We start from the raw sequence: 15,352 nt of genomic DNA, 5'->3' as shown, positions 1-15,352 counted from the left end.
AGAGGTGATTAAGAACGGAGGAAAAGGCAGCTGCCCACGGCAGGGGGGTGTGTGTGGAACTATAGGATCCTTAAGGTCCCTTCCGACCCAAACCGCTCTATGACTCCACGAAGTACTGAACCCTACTGCGATGAGGCCGTGTGGGCACCGTTCAGGCAGCACTGCCCTCTCCCCGAGCTCAGTTTAGCGGCTCCCGGGGGCAATCCAACCTCTCCAAACGCTTCACTGAGCGGAGGAGGACGAGGAGTGGTGAGGCAGCAGGGGCAGGAGGGACTCCTCACCTCCTCGTCCTCCTCCGGCTCCCCGCTGCCCCGTGGAGCCGCTGTGCCTCGCTCCTCGCCTTAACTCGCTCGGCGCGGCCCCGGTTCCCCCGCCACCACCTCCCCTTCAGCGGGTGAAGAGCGGGCCCACAGCGGAGGAGCCGTCCTTGCCTCCCGTGGCCGCTTCTCCCGGCGGGGCCGCCCCCGGCAGGTGGACGCCACCGCCCCTCCTCCGGCCCGTCCCGTCCCGTCCCCTGCCCGGCTCCGCGCCGCCTCTTTCCACCGCCCCGCTCCGCTCCGCTCCCAGCTGACGGGGGCAGCCCCTTGTTTACTGGCCGGAGAGGCAGCCGCCAGCCCGGCCTGCGCTGGAAGGGGCCGCTGGAGCCGGGGCTGACACAGAGGGGCAGGGAGGGGCCCGGGCGCTATAAAGGGGGGCGCGCGGAGCCTCACCCCAGTCTTTTACCGACGATGCGAAGCCGGGCCCGGCCCCCGCGCCCGCCCCGCGGCCTCTGATTCGCCCCCGCCGGGACGCGCCGAGCCGCGGCGGCTGCAGCAGCAGCGACGCGGGCATGGGACCGAGAGCGGCGGCGGCGGTGCTGGCCGTGGCCGTGGTGCTGGCGGCCTGGTGCGGCCGGAGCCGTGGCGAGAGTGAGTAGGGGCCTGGGGGCGCGGCCTAGGCTGGGCGGCGGGGCCCGGGCGGGCGGCTGGGCCGCGGCCCCGCGGCGGGAGGGGGTGAGGCGGCCGGGAGGCGCGGAGCGGCCCGGCCCCGCCGCGGTTACCCTTTGTACCTGCCCGGGGCGCGGCGGCGGCTGCGCCAGGCCTCGCCGCGGGGTCGGTGGCTGAGGCGGCTCGGCCGGGGCCTGCGGCGCGGGGCCCGCAGCCCTTCCCGCGGGGAGCGGCTCGGGTCACCTTCACCCCCGGGTCCGGTGTGCGCGGCCCCGAACCGCTGCGGGGTAGAGCGGGGGGGTCTCGGCGGCGGCCGGGGTTGGAGCCGGGACGGTACCGGGAAGGGCTGGAGCTGTCCCCGGTTCACCTCGGGATTCAGTCGTCGGCGCCTTCGGAGCCGCCCAGTCTCTCGCTGTCCCCGAGCCGGCGGGAATCCGGTGCGAAGGGGTCCCGTCCCCTCCCTGGTTTGCAGCCGGACCGGGCTGAGCTGTACCCGCGCCCGGCTGCGGTCCTGGGGGGGTTTGGTGTGGTGAGGCGTGAGCCGGGAGGTTTTGCCTTTATAACCACAGGGCTGGTTTTCGGTACCCTTCAGCTCCACGGGTATTAAAGGGAGACGAAGCTCGGGGTAGGGATCGGTGTTCAAACAGGGTGTTGTCGCACACAGGGTAGGGATGTAAAGATGCTGTATCGGAGGTCCCAAGCCTGTTAAATCCACACGAGTGGACACAAGTTTAAGCCTCATAAAGCTGTTTTGGTGGGTTACGGTAACTAAACTTGCTCAGGGAATTCTTCTGGTTACAGGCTTTAATTTTGGATGAATTTGGCAGATGTTTTTAAATAAAGGTGAAGTATTTAAGAGAGCTGACTGGCTACACTATTTGTCTCTCCCATAGACAATCCCATGGTCTACCTGTTAGCTTCCCATTGGAAGAGGCAATAGCAAGAGAAAAGGTTCAAGTGCGGATGATGCTTTGATGGGTGTTTTTGAGACACGTGTCATGTTCAAGGGATAAAGCAGGTTGTACCCTTAAGACAGCTTCTTTTTAACAGCAATTGAACAAGTTCTGTATTTCCAAAACACCCCAGATCTTCATGTGTTTTATGGTTGAAGCCTTAAAAAGAGGCCAGTGGGATGGTTTAAACTCGGGAGGGAAGGTCCAGCTGGCGATCATGTACAAACCTGCCCCTTACCAGTAGAGAAATGGGAGAGGTAGTTGACATTCAGCACTAATAATAAATACATGCACAACTCCAACAGTTCCTAATTGGAAAGCGTTATTGTTACTACCTCAGCCAAGCATCTTATTTATCTATTTACATCATATTTATATCAGCATGCTTTTGGGTTGTAAATGTGTTGATGATCTTAACTCCCTAATCTTTGCTGTATTACTGAGCAGTAGGAAAATACACTGCAATTCATGGATGGAGAAACGGGAGCGAGATACGAGATTTTCAAGTCTGGGGTAGGTTGTTTTTGTATCACTCATGCAGGGCAAATAAGTTGTCAAGTATTTTGCAGACTGTTTGGTCAGTGAGGTCTGTAATTCAGAAGGTTTGGGGGTTTGGCTCCGTGTCCTGAGAACGATTGGATCACAGTGCAGAAAACACGATGCTAACAGGGAGGCCTGTGGCAGCATGGCTCGGGGGTGAATGCACCTACAGGAGTTGCATAAGCAAACAAGTTGTTCTCTGAGCAACAGAACTGATGAAGTCTGCTTTCTTGGAGGTTTGTGTCCTGTGTTCTCCACAGACATGCCCCATGACAGCACGGCTCTTCAGTGACAGCATCCTCCCTCCCTCAGTGCAGCCACATGGAGGTTTTCTTGTGCCTTGTGTCATTCTCTTCCCTTTGTTCCTTTTAGACAGCATCAGGTAAGAAGCTGGGGGAAGGCAGCGTGTGGTGTGCGTGTGTGTAGGTGGTTCTGGAGGCAGACTGGGTGGGTGGTTTGAATTCACGCTTGAAGCATCCTTTGGATGGAGGCGCTGAGTTTTCCCTTCCTAATCCATCCCCAGTTTCCCTAAGCCTTTTGAAACCTGATACGTGAGAATTCGCTTCCTCTTTTAAGTGTGACTGGAGTTAATTGGTGAGTTCAGAAGTTACCAAGAGGAGTAGAAGCAGGGGTTAAGGAGAGGAGACCTGACCTGCACATAAAATCAAGACCCAGATATCTTGTTCTGTGACCAAAAACAGGCTTGTGTGGGGTTTTTTCTCACTCTGTGTAAACATAATGCAACTTCTTGACATAAATCTCACACATGACTCGTGCACGTCAGTTTGCTCTCTGTGGTATTTAGGGTGGGATTTACCTCACCTAGTTTTAGGCATCTACCAGCTGAGCAACTTACTTTGGGCTCCTTTAGTGATTAGTAGAGAACTAATCGATGCAGTCGCTAGAATTTAGAGTACACTTCCTCCCCTTCTACACTTACCAAGGTTCGGGTGCTGCGCATGTACTGCTGATGGTGGGAGTTAAAAATCTAGCTGAGCCCTCTCTACCTAAATCATCAGGTGGGACAAATTTCACTTTGTATTTCTGTAATAATAGCCTTTTAAGATAATTGACTTTGTAATTATTCTTTCTGGCTCATACAGCTCTTTTTTTTTATGCTCATAAACGCCTTAAGAAACTGGTCCCTTGTTCCACCTCAACCCTGTGTTAATGTTTGATGTTGAGAGAGTTGATGTAGAAAGAAATTTTGCTCCCAAGAGGATAAAGTAGGAAGAGTAAGTGCAGCAGGTCAGGGCTCTATCAAAACTAGGCAACAACTGTGTCCATGGGCTGCCCTGATGTGCCCTCTGGCTATTTTAGAGAGAGGTAGCACACCAACTGCCTCTCTGAACACTCTGTAAACCCCATAAGCTTTCTGGAGGTCAATTTTGGGGTGACTGTCAATATTGGTGATGTGTAAAACCTGTTCCTACTCCCTCTGAAGTAATGTTAAGGTCTGGCAGCCCTGACTCCTGCCTGTTGCCCTGAGTGATCTCCTGTGGTCCTGGGATGCTGTTGCTTCACTGCCCCTGTCTTTGCATGGGAAGCACAGCAGTAGGAGCCATGCTCTGTTTATGTTTTGGATTGAGTGAGGAGGATGTAGTGATACCACAAACCAGGCCAGACCTTGAGGTTATGGGGGCTCTTAGCATTGAAGACTGCCACCTCCACGAGAGGTTCAGCAGCTCTGTTTTCTGAGACGTGGTTAGAGGGGGCTGGAGGTTTAGTCAGGCTCACTTTGGAGCCCTTGTCTCAATCTGCTTCATTGGCTCAGATCTAAGTGGCTGAGATGGAAAACGGGAGTTTAAAGATTAATATTTGATAATTAGGTATTTTTGTGTTCATTCATTAGTGTGGTAGACTGGAAGCTGTCTTACAGTACCTTTTACTAAGGGAGTAGTAACCTTTAACCTGCCACTTAGATGCTGAGACAGGAAAACATCCTGTTATCCTAAGAAACACCCGAAAGCCCTTTTTCCAATTTCCTAATACCACTTCTAAAAGTCAGCCTTATAGAGAATTGCAAAGCTGTTCACTTGACCAAAGGGAGTGTGATTCTTTCTTAGATAACTTGTTTACTCAAGTAGGCAACGGATGCTATAAAAATGCAGAATTAACCAGTAGTTCTCTTGAATGGTTTGTGATCTTCCTGCACAGTGCTGCAGTATTCTCATCTTGACTGTTAAAGGGCTGGAGCTCTGAAGCAGTGAATCATTAAGGTTTGGTATCCACATGGTTTACTATAAACAAGGCTTAGGTTCCAGCTATTCCCCTGGTGTTAGCCTTTATCTTGAAAACTAACCTCTGGCATCAGATCTAGTTTGTTCATTCAGGACTTGAAGGTTGTTACCAAACCAGTTTGTTCAAGAGGCTTTGGCAGCTTTGCAGTTGGTTGGTTGCTTGTCTTTCAAAAGCACGCCTGGCAACTTTTTTTTTCCTTGGGGGTCTGATGAAACATGTCTGTGATGATTGTGTTTTTTAGGTTACTTTGAATAGCTGGGTAACTTCGGGGTGGAGGAGTGTTTCCCCTGGCACTGTGCTGCTGGATGCAGAGCCTGTTTCTGCTCACATTTAGGAATTTATGATTAGTAGAGGTTGTGCCAGGAGTCTGAACAGGAGTGGCTTTGGGCCTACTACTGTGGAAGCAATTTGAGCTTTTTTCTTTTCCTGAAAGCTGATTTATGTGGGTTTTTTGAAACCAGGTTGTCTATATTATAATTGATGGCTCAGCTTTGCTCGCCTGCTCCTGGGATCAAACCTGCCTGGCCTTCCTACTGAAGCGTTCATTAATTCCCCCGTCCCTGCAGAAGAAATACAATTGAGAGGAGCTGTGGAAAAATGCTTATTACTTTGCTTAAAACTGCTTCTTGTTGTCTTGGTAACAATAAATGTATGGGGTGACTTAAGCAGCTACTGCATGACAGAAGATACCAAACTGCAGTTCAAAAGCATGAAAAGATTGAGAACCTTCCAGCAAAAAAACCCCCATATTTTGGTTTGGCTATTCTTAACCCCTTATTTTCCTTCTTGGTCCTTGAGGTGGTATAAAAAAGAAGGAGCTCAGATCCTGTGGTATTTATCACTTAAAAACTAGACTGAAGTAGAACATTAAAAATAGTTCTTAACTATTAGTTTTTTTGTCTAAAAGCTTGTAGGTTTACAATGACATTAGCCTTTTGTTCAGTTGGTTTATTTCAGAAACAATCCTGATTTGAGTTCCTCCTAAGTTTCTACAGCAGCAAACATCAGCATTTGACACTGCCTTCCATGAAAAGGATTTGTGCAGAAGCCCACAAGTAGTGGAACCCCTTAAGCACAGCAGCAACGTGCCAGTTTATTACATCCCTGTTGCTCAGTTTTAAACCAGAATAACTCTGGTCACATCCTGGTTTGCCGGGATGTGTGGAATCTCCTATCTGGTCTGTGCTGGCACCACTAGTTACAAATAATGTGTTGTGTATCGGAGTGTAGAACTGATGAAACCCACAAAAATAGTTCTAAAAGGCAAACAACTGATGGATTGATTTGCAAAATATGCAAAAATGGTGCAAAAACTGCAAACAATTGATGGTCGATGTTCCAGGTGCAGTTAAGAAATGCAATAAGGCTTGATTATTGAAATGTACCAAATAAAGGGTTTATTTCCTAATAATAAATACATAATAATGCGGCTGCCCCATCCCTGGCAGTGCCCAAGTCCAAGTTGGATGGGGCTTGGAGCAACCTGCTCTAGTGGAAGGTGTCCCTGCCAGTGCAGGGGGTTGGACTTGGATGAGCTTTAAGATCCCTTCCCACCCAAACCAGGCTGGGATTCTATGATCCTCAGGCAGTTTTCTGGCTGTTTGGACCAGGAGCAGCACTACTTGTGTTAGTAGTGATCTCTAGAAGCCTGCAGGGATATGAGTCAGACTCACAAGCAGCGTAATTTTGACTTATTTCGAGTATATAGGGAGGTGGTGAGTGCTGTGAGCTCTGGGAGTGTGGAGGATCAGCCTGTTGCTAGAAAGAAGCAGAGAATACTCTCTGTGACACCTTGCTGGATGCATATCCATTCCTTGGCCAGAGAGCATCACACTTCCTTGGTGCTTGGCACCCAACTGTCTGATACATGGTGTGGGGCTGACGCAGCAGCTGACCCCTTGGGATGGTGCCTTCAGACTGGGTTCCTCAGCTTTGTGATGGGATGACAGCAGGACGCTCGTAGCCTGAAATGCAGATGCAGAATTGGAGGACTTGTACCAAACTGCTGTTCTTTCCATACAGACTGAAGGGTTTTGCTGTCTTCTCCTTCCGTGGAGCTGAGCAGGGATGAAGGGGTTGTCTGGGGACGAGCTTGTGGCCCATTTCTAGAGACTTACCTAATTCCAGTCGAAATGATGAAAGACTGAGGTAATCATGCTTAGTGTATATATGCATTTTGTGGCCTTGAGCCACAATAAAAGTGTCAAGCTTTTACTCTTGGAAGTAATTCTTAGCCTGTAGAGTTGAGCTGTATTTTTTGACCTTTCTTTTTCCTTAAAGGCAGGTGTATTCATTCAGTTTACTCTGGGTAGTACATCATGCTGTGATACAGCAACTGGGCATGGGTACCACCTCAGCATGCTGTGTTTTACCTTGTCTGCTCAGCAAGCAGTAAGTAAGAACCACAATGTTGGATTTTGGATTTATCAGATCGTTTTAGCTGCACTGGTGACTTGTACATCAAATTTCAGTGTCTGACTTTTGTTTGTCCTCTCATTGTTTCTCCTTCCCTGAAGAAACCACTGGCCTGCCCTGTCACACGCTTGTTTTTCTTGGAAATAGCTATGTTAGTGATTTAAATTCAATATTTGGAGTACTTTTAACTGAATCTGTTGCTCTCCCGGTTCTTTTTAGCCCATGGGATGTGCAGCAAGACAACTTCCTGGCTTACTTCCAGTTTGGCTGCAGTTTTTCATGGGGCAAAGAAGTTGCTGCAGGCTGGTCGTCAGGTTTCCTTTCCCACTTGTAAAAAGTACATCTTTGATGTTGGAGGCTCTGTGTTTGTTACTTGCTTCTTTCAGAAAGCAGTTTAGGAAACAACCTGGGTATAGTACCAAAAAATCCCATTGGGCAATAACACTGCTTCAAATCCTGTATTATTTTATTGCACTGGAGCAAATGTTTGAAGGATCATGAAGATATTTGCATCGAATTCATTGTTAACCCTTACAGCAGTGGGCTGTATAAAGCCATGAGGAGTCAAGCATGGATATTAAACATCAGTCTCCCAAATCAGTGTTGTAAAGCCTGGTTGTTGCTGGGTGATTTCTTGAAGCTGTGATTGTTTTATAGGTGGTGAGCCTGACATGCAGTGACAAAAAGAGTAAAGATATTGTGCTTTTAATTCTTAAGGGGTCAGGGGGACGGGGCTTTTCACTATAGACAAAAGAGAGAATTGCTTATGTGGACTATGCTATGCCGGAATGGGGCTAGAAACTTCCTTCTTCATTTCTTACCTGTGCTTAGAGTTAAAAAACATTTTCCTGTTCAAATCTTCCTTCCCATCTTTTCCTTTTGCTGGTACCTGGACTCCTGTTGTTCTGTTTCCCTTCTAATTTATGCTTCATGTATTTGTTCACTTTGCCAGTTCTTTGGGCTACTGATTCTACTAAATAAACTATCCGGATAGCCAAGGCAGGGAGATTTGCAACCCTGAGAAAACAACAACAAAAAAGCCCAAACACTGAAAGGAATGCTTGGAACAAAAATTCCTGGTGTAGTAAATGACTCCTGTCAGCAAAGTCTGGGCAAGCGTGTGAGCTGTAGCCTTGCATGTGTGTATCTCCAGGTTTTCCTGCTCTCTTCTGCACCACCATTTCCTAGCCATTATGCTTTTCCTATCTTCTCCTCCCTGGAACCATTGTAAATCACTCGCTCTAATCCACTGGCATTAATTGCACAATCTGAGATGAGGTAGGTGTGTCACTGGCAACTATCTAAAGAAAACAGACTCAGTTGCATAGACATCTCTTACTTTGGTAAGTGCCAGATGACATCTGAGGACTGGTGTTACAAGTGCAGTCGTGATAGAAGTGATATACTCAAGATGGCAGAAAAAGTTATGAAATACTTTCATTCTTATTTTGTAATCATATACCAGGGGATGTTCCTTGCAGTTTATTTCTTAACACTTAAAGCTTTACTGAAAAGCATCTGACCGCATATTATAAGTGTAGCCGTACATTGTGATGTGGTTGGATAAAACTCTGTGTTCAGAAAGCTGAAACAATTACCTTTTATGAAGGCATAAATGACATTGTTCTTTGCCTCCCAGTTTGCAGAAGCATGGACATCCGCAACAATCTGACCCGGCTGAACATGCTCGAGAACTGCACCGTCATCGAGGGCCACTTGCAAATCTTGCTGATGTTTAAAACCAAGCCTGAAGATTTCCGTGAGCTCAGCTTCCCTAAACTCACTATGATTACAGACTACTTGCTTCTCTTTCGTGTGTACGGTCTGGAGAGTTTAAAGGGACTTTTCCCCAACCTCACTGTGATTCGAGGAACTCACCTGTTCTTTAACTATGCGCTGGTCATTTTTGAGATGGTTCATCTGAAGGAGATCGGCCTCTACAACCTGATGAACATCACTCGAGGCGCTGTGCGGATCGAGAAGAACAACGAGCTATGTTACTTGTCCACAATTGACTGGTCGAGGATTTTGGATTCTGTAGAAGATAATTACATCGTGGCCAACAAGGACGACAAAGAGGAGTGTGGAGATGTGTGTCCCGGCACTGTGAAAGGGAAGAGCAACTGTCCTCCTACTGTGATAAACGGCATCTTCATTGAACGCTGCTGGACGCACGATCGCTGTCAGAGAGGTGAGTCTGCAGAGTGATGTACATCAACTATGGGTTTGCTGTCACTTTTTAACCTGTCTGGTCTATTGGAGAGCTATTAGGTACCTGTTAATTGCTGCCTTTAAGCACAGGTTCCTCAAAGCAAGGCTGAAAATTGATGTTAAACAGGGGAAGAGAAAACATTTGGGATGGGGCTGTTTCAGCAGTTCTTTCACCTGTGTAAATGAAGCATCCAAAAAGGTTGTGTTTGGTTCCTCTGGAAAGGCAGGGACTGCCTAGAGCTCCCAAGTTAAACAGGCTGTGAGTGTGACTGGTATCTTGTGCAGTAATTAGTGGTATTTGTATCTCTGCTGGGGTTTGGGTAGGGGATTAAATAAATGTCCCAATTGACTGAAAGGCTGCAGCAGGCGGATACAGAACAGTGGGGAAAAGTCTTTGTGGAATAAACCCAACTCTAGAGAGGTGCAATTACGTCTTTACAGAAACCTTCCTGCCATATCAAAGTGTAAGACAGCGGATGAGTGAGCAGCGTTTGCGCAAAGGAAGATGCTGGAAGCCAAGTCAGACCTGAAGGGAGAAGGGCAAGAAGGAGAGAGGACCTGGGTGGGAGTTGCCTACAGGCAGGAGCCCTGGGGGGGGATGAAATAACTGGGGTTTTGGTTCAGGGGAAAAGCTGTGTTCAGAAGGCAAACTGCTGTTGTAACCCCTGAGCTCCAGTTCTTCAACTGTATTAGGGTTGCTTTTAATTTCATACAGATTTGTTTTTTTCCAGACTTGGAGCTGACCTTAATTTTAGTTTTAATTATATATTTACTTTGACTTATGTTAAATCTGACTTGACAGGGAGCAAAGTGAATTGAGGTAAAACTGACACGTTTAGAATCGTCTGTCTTTCTGGAGGTAGAGCATCCGAATGAAGCAGTGTGTCCTAAGACAAAATTAGGAAACTTGTGGGCTGGAGAGAATTTCTTGCCAAGCTTTAAAGGGCAACTCTGAGTGCTAAGTGCCAAATTTGAGAAGGAATTCCTACCAGTATGCATAAACTAATGAAATTAATGTGGTTTCCCCTCTGCTACTCCTCACCCCAGAATTGTCTGGCTTCCTTTTAAAGAAAGTGGTCATTTTTTGTTGCCAGAATAACAGGGTATGAGCAAGAAGATGCAAGCATTTGTGTGTGTGCCTTTTCTTAAATGAAAAGCAAGGTTATAAAGCATTTTAGTTTGTAAACTCTTTTGGCATACAATTATCAGTGCCAAAACCTGGTTTCTTATGTATTCATGTTTTCTGTTTTCAGCTTTTTCGTAAGGTTAAACTGAGGCTTTTTCAGTGGCTAGACCACTCATAATGTCCCTCATTCCTGTGAATTTTGTGGGGCTGCGTTGCAGCAGACTGGAATGTATGGTTTCTCTCCTTTACATGACTGTCTATTTGCATGAAACATGTAGGAATGTAAGATTTTAACCATTGGGGCAGAAATGTCGGCTCCCGAGCCTCTTGTACAAATGCAGTTAAATTTCTTGGAGGAAACCTGTACAGTATCACACCCCATCTTAGCTCAGATGCCTAAGGAAGCCAGCCTAGTAAGTGTGTTGGACTTGAATTTGAAATTGAAATTTGAATGGGAAAATGGTTTCAAAAGTAACTGTATGCAGATGCTCCCATCTGGTTTTTCTGAGGTCCTTGTAGAAGACAACCTGCTCTGGTGGAAGGTGTCCCTGCCCATAACAGGGGGTTGGAACTGGATGAGCTTGAAGGTTCTTTCCAACACAAACCATTCTGTGATTTAGAGAAGCAATGCTCGTACGTACTTCGGCTGTAACTGGTGTGCACTTTCCAAACCACTTCACAAGCCACGCTTATCTTTGTTTTGAATGAAGAGATTTGTACTTTTATTTCTTGGTAGCTGGTGCTCTCAACAAGCTGGTATCTGTCTTACATTGTGCCTTGAAACACCTGCCTGTGTGCTTAAAATGACTTTAGAACAGCTTGAGTCATTTTTTAGACTGTGAGTAGCCTTTAGAGTTCCAGCAGATGAAGTGACATTTATTTAGAGAACCTGTTGGTGGAATCGCTGTGTTCTCTGTTCCTGTGCCAGCCTTAATGTATCCTTAGCATAATTGTTTTGTTGAGATTATTAAGGGCTTGTGTGAGTTGTACTTTGGTTTTCCTTAGTCTCAAGAGGCTCATAGCAGCTCCCAGGACTGAGGGTGTTAATGTCTTGAAGTCTTTCCCTCTGCATTTTTCTGCAGCTTCTTCTGCTTATCTGGGCCTCTTCAGCAGCTGATGCTGTGCTCAAGTCTCCCATCTTTCTGGTTTTAGGTGTCTTCTCCTTTTTTATTGTTGCTTTTTGTCTTTTAACCAATGCTGGAATGAGATGTAGCAATTGCAGTCTGATTTTTGTGGGGGAAGTTTGGGGTTGTGTGTTGCCAGTTTTACTGCAGGTTATTTGTACCTCTGGTTTGTTTCAGAGAACTTTGGGGTAGGCTCTCCCATTTGCTGTTTTTCTGTTTTCCACCTCTGGATGGGAAGCTGATGCTGTCTCACCAGAGAGCACTGCTGGCCTTGTGTGAATGGGAAGGGATACGGCAACAGCTGGGCTTGGAGTGTGGTCCTGGGTGTCCCCTATCTCTTCCACACCATTCCCTGACCTTGCCTGCTCTCTGTGGTCTCTCCTTTCACATTATCCCTGCCACATCTCATATTGATCATGCACCTTTGATACGTCTTTATTTTAATCAGCACAGATATCTCTGTTAACTCCAAAACTAACTTTCAGTTATATAGCATATAATTATCTCTAAGGCACACGTCCAAGGCTCTGAATCATCCTTGCAGCCTTAACTCTAGCCCAGAAATTCTTTCAGTTGGTGATAACGTGTTCAAGACAACAAAGTAAAGGATCTTCTTACAGATGTTGGAGTTAAGGTCGTGGATGAAACCGGTTGGAAGGAGCTGAACTGATTTGTGGGCAGCTGCATGCTTTGAAAACACACTCAATATTGTGTGAGTGCAGAGCTCTGTAGGTGGACGCACCAGAGGCTGAGCTTGGTCAGGATGCTTCCTGAAAGGTTTCTTTGCTAAATCACTTACGTTGGTGTGAAAAGCAAGTCAGTTCAATTAAGGCCAACTCATGGTATATTTTGGGTAGGAAGGGAGGGAAGTCTGTTTGGAATTTGGGTTTAGCTGGTTTTTATGGCAGCCGGGTGCTGTTCCTGTTCTGGAGGGTTTATACCTTTTCAGCCCACGTTTTTGAGATGTGCTGGGTTTTTTTTTACATGCATCCTTGTCTTGCTGAGAAAACGTCGTTCTCCGAGAGCAGCGTCTTCCCGCAGAGCGGCTGCGCTGGAGAATGCAGGCAGCAGAAATGCTGGGAGTGCCACGTCCGAGCCCTCAGTCTGGATCTGCCAAACGTGATTTTCATCTTCTGCATTTTTTTCCACTCTTTTTTTTTTTTTTTGAATGTAATAAAAATGCGGGTTTGTCACAGCACTTGCGGAAGGAGCAATTCCCTCTGAACCAGGAGTTCCTGCCTGTTCTTTCTGCAGTCAGTCCTCCCTGTCCATATATGATTTGAAGCAGTCTGATGTTTTTGACAGTCTAATTATAAAGGCAGGTTCAGCCTTTAACTTGCAGATTAATTCATCTGGAGGTGGAGAAAGTTAATAGGAAGGAAAAGTGGAATGCCTAAATCAGAATGATCAGGAAAATGAGCTGCAGCATCAGGCAGTCCCTTGGTAGTGTTAAAGGGCTGCATTCCTGGAAAATAAGGATGGATATCTGAAATATAGGCTTTGTTCCTTAGAGGATATGATGAAATTACAGTTCTCCTTTTCATCCTGAATGAAACCTTTGTAGGAATCGGTTATCTTCTTGATCTTGGGACTTCACGCAGCCAGGAAATTTGGGTTATTAAGAATGTGGGCCATTTCAGGCTTGTCCATAGACTCCTTCTTTAATCTATTATCTTGCTTTATGTGGTAGAACCAAAAGTTGTATCTCTTAATTAGTGCAATCTACACTTGGTTGCATGGAAAGAAAGTGGAAAGTATATGAAACCATTTAAGTCAATTGAAGACAATGGTATGACAGAGCTGATAGAAGGGGTGGCAGCCTGGAGTAACTGATGTGCAAAGGAGCTGCTAAAGAAAGGTTCTGTATGGGAATAAGGATGCTTGTCCAGGCTTTTTTGTGACGTTGGGGAAGCAGGTCTGGGGACTGGGGCTGCCACAGAATCTCTCCTTTAATTTTCCTGTGGTTGATCCAGAGAAAATTCTGGGACCGGTATGGAACTAAGAGTAGCTCTAGGACCTTTCTTTGTTTCCTAGTGCAAGCAACACAACAAAGCATTCAGAAATGTCTCTCAACAAAACCCAAAATACCTTTCAACTCCTGTGAAAGAGCACCAAGTGCTTTTAAAGAGATGGGTGCCAGAAGAAATTCTGCAACTCTGAACATCTCCAGGGCAGGTTTGAATAACAAAATGTAGAGGTGTGTGTGGGAAACATTTTGTGATGTTTACTTAGGTAGAAATATTACTTAGCAACAGCTTCCTGTGATTTTTATGTGCTGGGAATTTCTGTCACCGTGAGCTTAGTTTTATTACCTTCGCATGGGAAAGGGGTCTTGAAGCACTCTACAGACTTCACCAGCCTCAAGGGCAAGATATTTTTAAAGCTTCCAACACAAAAGAAATGTTTCCAGTTGCTACCACATGAAGTGGAAATGCTCCTTTTCTTTGGCGATCTGATAAGAGCTGCCTTTTTTCTTTTCCTACCTCTGACAAATGCCAGATGGAAGTTGACACCCGATAATCTCACTGGGGCGTCTGCTCTGAACCTTGCCAAGGGACAGCTTTATTGAGTGCGTGTAGTGCTTGTGGTTGGGGCTATTGTGATGCTCGAGACATCCTAAACTAATTCACTTGAGCTTATTAGGGGTAGTTAAGAGATTTATGGTGCTTGGTCAGACACAGCCCGGAATTGGGGGAAAAGAGGTGGATGGATCCCTCCATACAAGTGGCTATTTAAGATTATATTGCTTACCTTAAAAAAGCCAAACAAAACTTGGGGCTGTGAAGAAGCATCCAGTAAGTAAAGCTTTTCTCTGCCTGCAAGTCTGGAGAGGGACTTTTGACAAGGGCCTGTAGGGACAGGCCAAGGGGAATGGCTTGAACCTGCCAGAGGGGAGACAGATGAGCTCTTAGGCAGAAGCTCTTCCTTGTGAGGATGCTGAGGTGCTGGCACAGGGTGCCCAGAGAAGCTGCCCTGGCAGTGTTCAAGGCCAGGTTGGACACAGGGGCTTGGAGCAAGCTGGTTTTAATTGTAAAAGTATGCTAAATCAAATGCAGTTCTCCTGCCCCTTTGCAGATGTAGGCAAACAAAGCAAAAGAAATTTCATCTGCCTATGATAGTATAGTATTCTTCCATTTTATGATGAACAAACTGGACATGTTTGTTGTAGGAGGCTTTGAAGGGACTGTGAACTGTTGAATCATGGAATCACAAACTGGTTTGGATTGGAAAGGACCTTAAGACCATCCAGTTCCAACCTCTGCCATGGGCAGGGACACCTTCCACTGGAGCAGCTTGTTCTAAGCCCCTGTGTCCAACCTGGCCTTAAACACTGCCAGGGATGGGGCAGCCACAGCTTCTCTGGGCACCCTGTGCCAGCGCCTCAGCACCCTCACAGGGAAGAGCTTCTGCCTTAGATCTAGCCTGAGCTTCCCCTGTTTCAGTTTGAACCCATTCCCCCTTGTCCTGTCACTCCAGTCCCTGATGAAGAGTCTCTCTCCAGCATCCCTGTAGTCCATACGCAGAAGTATATCCAGCGTGTGTGAGCAGCCCAACCAAAACATGTCACTTGGCCAAGCTCTCAAACCATCTTTACCAGGAACGGGATTTGACAGGGATTGCTTCTGTAAATAAATGTTGTGGTTAAAAAAAAACAACACAAAAAAGGGCAAAAAGCCCCAGGTGTGACCAGTGCAAAGATTGTTTCTAACTGAAAGGGTGAGGATTTCAGGACATTTTGATTAATGACAGAGTTGGTGAATAACCCACTGTGTACTGGAGGAAGCAGCACTAACGCTTCCTCAGCGTGTAACAATA

The 15,352-nt window shown here is 46.7% G+C and overlaps 1 protein-coding gene across 1 annotated transcript in view; it reads left to right on the top strand.

The window, feature by feature from the left end:
- The first annotated feature begins 573 nt into the window (after positions 1-573).
- The window catches only part of INSR (insulin receptor), a 50,310-nt gene continuing 35,531 nt past the window's right edge, over positions 574-15,352 (top strand). The window contains exons 1-2 of the mRNA XM_057400310.1: positions 574-908; positions 8,715-9,266. Coding sequence (XP_057256293.1) covers positions 830-908; positions 8,715-9,266 — 631 coding nt within the window. The 5' untranslated portion in view covers positions 574-829. The remainder of the gene's footprint in view (positions 909-8,714; positions 9,267-15,352) is intronic.

This window comes from Pezoporus wallicus, unplaced genomic scaffold (assembly GCF_028554395.1).
Source record: "Pezoporus wallicus isolate ANWC-B61680 ecotype Strahan unplaced genomic scaffold, APGP_CSIRO_Pwel_v1 contig_10426, whole genome shotgun sequence".
NCBI lineage: Eukaryota > Metazoa > Chordata > Aves > Psittaciformes > Psittacidae > Pezoporus > Pezoporus wallicus.
The sequence above is the reverse complement of the archived record's forward strand: the minus strand, read 5'-3'. Positions and strand labels throughout refer to the sequence as shown.